This window comes from Macadamia integrifolia, chromosome 2, assembly GCF_013358625.1.
Source record: "Macadamia integrifolia cultivar HAES 741 chromosome 2, SCU_Mint_v3, whole genome shotgun sequence".
NCBI lineage: Eukaryota > Viridiplantae > Streptophyta > Magnoliopsida > Proteales > Proteaceae > Macadamia > Macadamia integrifolia.
Genome location: NC_056558.1, coordinates 42,202,633 through 42,211,807, shown reverse-complemented (window position 1 = coordinate 42,211,807; position 9,175 = coordinate 42,202,633). Strand labels below are relative to the sequence as shown.

Here is a 9,175-nt window from a genome sequence, read left to right as displayed (position 1 = left end):
AAAAAAAACTAATATAAGAATAAAGCCAAGCAGTTTCCATGCTAGTCTTGTTCACACAATAATTCTGTGGAAGAGTCATTGTTCCACATCCAGCCATCCTATGAGGCTGATCTTTTGAAATGTTGTTCCATTACACATCAGTTTACCGACTTCAGCATGGACATGATCTGACTGGTGGTTTGGTTACTCCTGATAAGTTTCTAATTCTACTCCTAAGTTGCTATTTCTGTTCATGTTGGTCTACCATGATAGTACTGATACTGGTGGTTGGTATTGCAGTATCATCCGTTGGTTTCATCTCTGCGATTGGAGAAGTTCTTTTCGTTACTAATTTTGTTGATAGTTGCTATATTCTGTGCTTCCATCGGTCTACTCAATCTGTCAATTGGATTTGGAATACTTTGGGTTTTATATATGTAATTCCCACTATTGAGTGGATGATCTGTTGTTGATTTGAGGGATTTGATGGTGAGCTACTATGTTGATGTGAAGTTACAGCATGGTTACTGATATTAGAACCTAGTAACCATTTTTGGTGATCTTACAATATCTCTCCATCCTACCAATGGATAATTGGATTGAGATCAACTTTTGGGTATTGAAGACATTAGGGAGAATTATTAATACTGATAATTTGGGGTTGATCAGACTTGTAAATTGGGACTAATCTTGGTGTTGAAGCTGCTGGTTTTGGAGCCCCCACGATTCTGTTGATAGGATCTGATATCCATGATGTTGATAATTTGAATCCACCAATTAGTGTCAGAGACATGGCAAAGGGCAATCCAACTGTGCAAGGTTCCCAAATTTGGCTCATAGTCCTTAAATCAGATATTGGAGATTATGCAACAGATGTTGGCAGAACAGAAGTAACTAATTGAAAGGATGAGAGTCATGGAGCACCAGATAAGTACTACATCTCCACACAAGGTAGAGCATTGAAACCCTAGAGGTAGTAGGGGGGTCAGCCCACTCATTCTCCAGCCAACAACACTCAGCGGTTTACAAGTAGAGGGCTACAGAGAGTTCACACACCTCAACCTACCTTTGAGGAGTATATGAGGTCATACTTTGAAAGTAGCAATGATGGACAGCATTGACGTTTTGATGATTTAAAGGGTTTGACTGGCATTGAAAGAATGCAGTGAAATTTTTGACCCACAAATTTTCAATGACAGGTTGAATGATTTAGATGCCTATTTTGGGTGGTAGGAGCTGACAAAACCAAGCAAAATGAAGTTAGTGCATGCAAAGCTTATCAGGCCAGCAAGGGCGTGGTTGAACAATCAAGAAAGAAGGTTACACATATGAGGTACAACACCTACTACTTGGGATGAGATGAAAGAAGAACTAAAAGGCAAGTAATTTCCACAAAACCGGGCACAACTGCATGATCAGTTAATTCATTGAGGCGACACACACTTTCTGTCACCGAGTATGTGCAAAAATTCAAGTCGCTTGTTTTGCGGACAGGAATCAAGGAAAATAATAACACAACTTCTGTCAAGATTTAAGTTGGGTTTACCGCCAGAGATTCAGTGAGAGCCTGGTGTGGCTTTCAGAAGGCTATACGGGGCTAAGGAATTGTTGACGCCACCTGTGAAGAGACCGGCTTGGATTGAAAAGGGATTGAGAAGACTCACGACCAGTAACCAGTCAGCAAGCCCAATCATCAAATTTAATTTATTCATTCCAATCTACTGTTGATGAAGTACATGCTGATATATATAAAGAAAAAATGGAAGTTTCCTAATTGACATCTAAAATATAGCTGTCAAGGCATCGCCTAGGTGTCCAGGCGCCCTTTGCTGGAAGAGCACCTTGGTCTCCTAGGCAACGCCTTGATGCCTTGATGGTGTTGCCTTGAAGTTTCCCCTCCTCCAATGCTTAGGATCGCCTAGATGCCACGACAACTATATTCTAAAACAGAAGTAAAATCAAACTCTATCTCCTACGTACTCCTAAGATTCTATCAACATGAATAATAAAAGAAATTCACAAAGAAAGGGGGGGGGGGGGAACCAGTGCATGAGGCTCCCGCCACTGCGGGGTCTGGGAAGTTCATAATGTATGCAGCCTTACCCACCCCCGCTTCGCGGAGAGGTTGTTTCCCGAAAATGAATTTACAAAAATAACCCTTAATTAACCCTACTGAACCGAGCAACTGCATCACTCATCCTCAAAACCTATCTATTAGGCACCTCCCATGCGATGAAAACAATAGAAATTAAAAAATGTAGACCAGGGTTGAGAAGAGAGGTATGCTTTTTGCAACAACATGTTCACTACAATGAAATTTGCAGTATGATGAGGGGTGACAATGCACAACATATGGATTTTACTTTCATATACTTACCTTAGCTGCTATGAGAAAAAACCCAGCAGCAAGGAAACAAGTTATTTTGTTGAAATAGGCTTGCCTGGCCTTTTTTCTTAACAAAATCTTTTAGTAACCATCATGGTCCATCTATTTTAATTCTTATCCACCCAATATCATGATCTAGCAGATAGAGGTGATGCATACCTGGAGAAGCGCGCTTGGGGTCACAGACTTTCTCAAAACCATCCTCAGAAAGGGGATTATTATTGGCAGGTGTCTCCACAGGGAGCAGGCCTTCAATCGTCTTGAGTTTTTTAGGAGGGACTGATCCCACAACTGCCTCATCATTTGGTTGAAGATGGTGGTAAACAGCCATGTCCATGAAAGATGAACCATCAACAGGTTCCAGTTTCTTCTGCTTAGCAACATAAAGTGAATGCGAAATACCTCTTTTCTGCAACATTTCAAACATTACAACATTACAACATTACACTATTGTCATCAAGTAAGGATAAGTGGAACTAGTTTTAAGAATGTCGTATTGCCAAACTGTACTTAACTGCCATCTCTTGTCATATGTTTCTTATGTTCACGAATCTTTCAAAACTTTGAGGTTCCAAGAACAAAAAACTTTCTTTGTTTCCAATAAACTAGATACTCATAACAAAATATGACTTCTAATCTGATCACGGAAAGCCCCTTATTATGACTGACACTTTTCAAAAGATTAATGTAACATGAGTTCATGGAGAACATTAAGGGTTTAATATATTATTTTTAAAAAATAAATCATTATTATTTTGTTAGAAGCTTCCTTCTTTAGTTTTAACTGCAAATTTTCACAAAGAATCACAGGAAGAATCATTTGTTTCATCATTCTGAACTCTTCACTGTATAGCTTTAAAAAGGATATCAAGAAAATATTATAAGAGCGATATTGGGTGAAAACATAAATTCCTGTGAACTAATGAGAACGCGCAATATTTAATATCAACAAACCTCTAGGTCCCTCAACAAACGAAGTGCTGCTAGCCCTTTTGCTGCTTTTCTATTCCTTTCACATCCCTCACCTGTCAAAGGGACATCTTTCAGTCGTAAGCAAAGTTTAGCATGAAACATGTCTCCCTTAGTTACACACTCCTCTTTTATGAAGTATCCAAGATGATCACATAATTCATGTAATTGACGCAAGGGAGGCAACTCAAGTTTGTCGGGTGTCACAATAGGTGAAAGTAAAAGTCTGAAAACTCTCCACACTTCATCAAGGTTGAGTTTGGTATCAATTAGTATTCCTCCTGCAATACTTTCCAACAAGTCTCCGAGAACCTGTGAAATTGCTCTGTTAGTAATCCAGTTTAACTACAAATAACCACAACCAATTATAATAACAACAATAAGATTTTAAGTTACGTATCGCCCCTCCCAAACCCTGCATTAGCGGGAGCTTGTGCACTGGGTTGCTCTTTTTTTCTTTTCTTTTTTTTTCTTTTTTTTTTTTTTTTTATTTTGACAGGAAAATCTTATATTCTACAAGTTATATGAGAGAGTTTTAATATGTGCACATGCACAGACATATGTGTGTTGTGTGTGTGCACGCACTTCATTTTTCTTAACCCTTCCATGCATCTTTTTAAACCATAAAAAGGGAAAAATAAATGATTTGATTGATATCCCTCCAAATCTTAAAAAAATCTAAACCATAAAAAGGGAAAAATAAGTTATTTAATTCAAAAGCTGATATCCCTCCAAATCTAAGTAAAAATCTTTACGACCTATTGACTTGAACTCTTTTCCTCTTCTCTCTATGACTTTACTGAACATCCATTATCAAATCATATGTCCCTATTTTTCAGGATACCTAACTGATTTCAGGGAGCGTATGTCAATCATCTAAAGTGATGAATATAGAGGTTTGAGAAGAAGAAAATGCTATTAGTTCAGCACATTATGAGCAGCTTCATGAAGCTCTATGTTCACACTTATCCTTTCCCTAATGAAGACACATAAGAAAACATAGAAACACAGTTTGACAGATGTGAACACCCATGGGATTGAGGGGTCATTTTTACATTTATACAAAATTATTGCTGAATGGATTTATAGTGCTTTTTTCCTTGGAGCATTGGAGAGCTAGAAGATCTAGAGGCAAAAAATGACCATAGAAGTAGTGAGGAAAGACATGCATAATTTAGTCTTGTCCCAAGTATGACCGTGAATAGATCCAATTTGAGAGCTAGAATCCATACAGCCGACCACATTTAGGTGAGTTTTTATCAATTTTTACATCGTCTTTTCTTCTACTACCTCTAATTGGATCCGTGTAACCGATCCCATTTAGTTGGGCTAAGGCTGAGTTGTTATTTTCCTTTTTAGTTTATATAAAATCTATACAATTTTTTTTTTTTTTTGGATGAATAAACAAATTCATTACTAAGGAGAAGAAGAATATACAATTGGGGACGATCAAGGCTAAGGAAACCCTAGGAGACAACAATGAGCTTGTTCCTTGGGGTATCTCTAACAGATCGTTGGTGGAGGCAACCAATCTTGGAGTTCACATCAAATATATAGCATTCAAAATCTTATCAAAAGAACGGGAATTGGAAGTTCATATACGGAGGTTTCGTTCTATCCAAAGGTGGTTTATGGTTGCACAGTAGGCTAGCTTGCCCACAGTATCACAAATGGAGCTTCCACTAAACGTCATATCAACCCAGATCCATTCACACAAAGAGAGAGTTCTTTTGTGGGATGGCTAGCAGGATTTCAGAACCCTTTTCCACACCGATGAGGAAAAGAGGCAGGAGAAAAAAAGGTGGTTGGTGTCTTCAATACCAATTCCAGCAAAGGCAGCAGGAGGGGGGAACTGGAATGTGTCTAAAGATGAGGAAAGGCTGCATAGGAAGTCAGTTGGAAAGAGCTAGCCAGGCAGTGAAGCTGTGGCGATGGATATGGCCTTTGAACCAGATGATGTGCCAAGGGACAATAGGGCTGGGAAAATCGAATATGGTTCCAAGCAGAGGTAGAAGCAAAGAGACCAGTAAAGGAGGGGAGCCAAATGATCTTGTCTTCTCTACCACGAGGTATACTTTGAGCAATTGTCGAGATCTTCACATCAATCTATCTAAATCCATCCTATCAGTTGAGCCTCTGTCTGTATCCCAAAGGATGCAGGGGTCTTGGACTCAAGCGTGTTAAAGATGTTAACTCTGTTGGTATCCTTAAGTTGATTTGGAAGATTATGGCCAAGAAGAAAAGTGTTTAGGTAGATTGGGTCTATTCTAGGATCATCCAAAATGACTCCATTTGGACGGCTCACCTGATCTTTGATGCTTCTTGGGTTTGGAAAAAAAAATCTGAAGCTTAGACCTCTTGCTTTCAGAGTATCAAATACTTGATTGATGATTGTGCCCCCATTAGTGTATAGCTAGACGATTGGCACCCTCTCAAGGAGTCTTTCATTTAGTGGGTGACAGAGCTATCTATAGTTTGGGTTCCCATAAGGAGGCCAAGGTTTCAGACATTATTCATATGATGATTGCCCCACCCCCCTCCCTCTAGTGGTCTCCTACTTGGGCTGCTCTGTTAGTTATCCCTAGAAGGCCCTCGGGTTGTGGTGATATTGTTACTTGGTCCATCTCTACTTCTGGACTCTTAACTCCAAGTTGTCTTACGATTTCCTTCATTCCTATGGACCGGTCATTCCTTGGTGCAAGTTGGTTTGATTTAAGTCCCACATCCCTCGCCACAGCTTCACTACATGGCGGGCCTTCTCTCGCTGCCTCCCAATGCAATTCATCCTTACTTAGAGGCCTTCACGCTACCTTTGTTGGAATGCAAATGAAGACATTAACCATTTCTTCTCGGCTGCCCCTTCTCCTCCTCGATCTGGAATGGCCGCCTTTCAAGATGTTGGCTCCAGAGGAAAAGATTTTCCATTTTGAGCATGAATGGATTAAGGTGGATATAAGGTGGACTTAGGCATTGCCTCCTTCCTAAAATCAAACCAGGTATTAATACAGCTATGCTACTTTTATTTAGTCTATTTATAACCCACTCTCGACCATTGCATTGACAACCCTCCTCACTTGCACACTTAACCACATAATATTTCATGGCCATCTCAACTATATGGTCCAACATCCATAGGACTGTTCTCATTGTATTTTCAGCAGTCCAACTGTTTTTCAAGATAATGATTTTTCAAGGTAGTATATTGTGAATACATGAAGATGGACTTGCCTTAGCATTTTTAGAAACCAGACTGGACTTGAGGATCAAATTGGGTCAGATTAAGATGAACCCGTATTCAAACCATCTGGTTCAGTTTGGCAGTTAGGTAAATTCAAGTATTAGGGTGCATCTATTGAGATTTGAAGGAAAAACCTTGTTTTAAACCAAGGAAGCACCTAGCACCAAGGTTTTAAACCAAGGAAGCACCTTGCAGCAAGCCATTCAATGATTTTGTTGTTTAAATGTTTCTTATTTTTCTCTTTGTTTTATATTTTAAATTTCAAATATTAAATTTTATTTTAGTCCTCTTACACTGTGATTTGATCAGTCAAAACCAGTTCTGAACCCTTTTTGGTTCAATGCCTAGTCCGGTTTGTAAAATCTTCAGTGGACTCACGTAGCAACTAAAATGGGGCCCAAATTTTTTGGACAGGTAGAGCCCTAGGACCCATGCTTGCATGTTAAGTTTCAATGCAAATGGAGTTGTGATAAAATAGAGCTTTGAAAAATCTACGACCATGGGAGAGTGCATAATAGTGTACAGGAGTAGTGTAGGTGTGCATAGACATACATGGGAATGCATAGGTGCATAATAGTGTACAGGAGTAGTGTAGGTGTGCATAGACATACATGGGAATGCATAGATGCACATGAAAGGGTAATTGATTGAATTTAAGTATGAAATTGAAAAAATGGGTAACCCAGACAATATGCACTCTATTGAATGGTCAAAATTGTCGTATCATCTATCCACATAGCTCAAAATGTTGACCATGAAGAAAGGGCTTCCAAAATGGGTCTGTCCAAACAGTTTTCCCCAATTATCTTTATCCTTTTTTGCTTCACTATCCAGCCTGGTTCTAAAAACTATGGTATTCACCACTAAAGTTGGATGCTAGGTAACCTTTGATGTGGCAAAATACTTGGTACCGGTAAACAACAACAACAAATGGAAAGAGAGCTTTTAGTAAGGTAGAAGATAAGGATGAGAGATGAGGAAGAAGATGGAGAAGTAGAAGAGGGAGAAAAAGAGAATCGATGGTATGGTGGAATGATGTGTCGTGAGTAAAATCTCACTAACACCAATATATTGCTTCACTAACATATTTACAAGATATTACACATGCCTCCCTAAGGAGGGAAATTACACATACCTCCCCAAGGAGGAAAAAGAAAATAAAACATAACAAGAAATTACTAAACTACCCTTAGTAAAACATAATTAATATGTCTAACACTCCCCCTCAAGCTGGAAAATAAATATCATGCATTCCCAGCTTGGATAGCAAAGAACTGAACTAATGATATGAAGACCCTTTGTGAAGATATCAGCCAGCTGATCTCCAGTCCTCATAAAAGGTGTGCATATGTAACCAGTGTCAATCTTCTCTTTAATGAAGTGTCTGTCCACCTCTATGTGCTTTGTCCTTTCATGTTGTACATGGTTGTGGGCTATACTTATGGCAGTCTTGTTGTCACAATAAAGCCTCATAAGTACCTCAGTATCAAATTCCAACTCTTGGACCAACCTTTTCAACCAGAGGAGCTCACACACTCCATGAGTCATTGCTCTAAATTCTGCCTCTGCATTAGACCGAGCCACCACAGGTTGTTTCTTGCTCCGCCATGTAACTAGGTTGCCATCTACAAATGTGCAATAGCCTGATGTAGATCTCCTATCAGAGATTGAGTCAGCCCAATCTGCATCAGTGAAGCCTTCTATTCTCATATGGCTATGCTTGGCAAAAAGTAGTTCTTTTTCCTGGAGAGGACTTTAAGTACCGGAGAATGCGGTAAACCACATCCAAGTGCCCACTCTTGAGAGCATGCATAAACTTACTCACCACCCCCATTGCATAATCAACGTCTGGACGAGTCAAGGACAAGTAGATAAGCTTCCCACCCAGCCTTTAATATTTTCCTACATCAACAAGAGAAAGGCCAGTATCTTCCCCAAGCTTATGATTCTGTTCAATAGGAGAACTTGCAGGTTTGCAGCCTAACATTCCTGTTTCTTTCAATAGGTCTAGAATAAACTTCCTTTGGCATATATTTATGCCCTTCTTGGATCTAGACACTTCAACCCCCAGGAAATATTTTAAGGGTATCACATCGTCTGTCATCTCCACAAGGTGGGCCTTGGCCTCGGCCACCACCACACTAATCCTCCTGAGAGCTAATAGTAAGAGCTGAGCTCAAGAGGGGCATGTTCCATGGCCACCCGCCTGATCTCCTCACTCTGCAAATAGCTACACACTTCATCAAGGGATGGTAGAGGGGACCGGCCCAATATTTGTATCCGGATAGGCTCATATTCAGGATTCAACCCACCAAGCAAAAAAAGAATCCATTCCTTTTCAAGTGTCCAATAAACCTTAGCTTCATCCTCAGGATTGGACAGTTGGAGGTCCCTATAGTGATCATACTCCTCCCAGAGACTAATGATAGTGTTGTAATACTCAGAAATGGTCCTATTCCCTTGCTTCATGCGAATGACCTTCTGAAGTAGTTGATAAACTTTGGCCGAGTCACCCACACGGTCAAAAGTTTTAGTAACAATGTCCCAAATATCCTTGGCAGTTTCTTTCCTCATAAACCTTCTTCCAATCTCAGGTTTCATGG

The 9,175-nt window shown here is 39.7% G+C and overlaps 1 protein-coding gene across 1 annotated transcript in view; it reads right to left on the bottom strand.

Annotated features, from left to right (window-relative positions):
- The window catches only part of LOC122065725 (endoribonuclease Dicer homolog 3a), an 89,287-nt gene that overhangs the window by 6,549 nt on the left and 73,563 nt on the right, over positions 1-9,175 (bottom strand). The window contains exons 22-23 of the mRNA XM_042629559.1: positions 3,320-3,646; positions 2,525-2,774 (exon numbers count right to left, since the gene is read on the bottom strand). Coding sequence (XP_042485493.1) covers positions 2,525-2,774; positions 3,320-3,646 — 577 coding nt within the window. The remainder of the gene's footprint in view (positions 1-2,524; positions 2,775-3,319; positions 3,647-9,175) is intronic.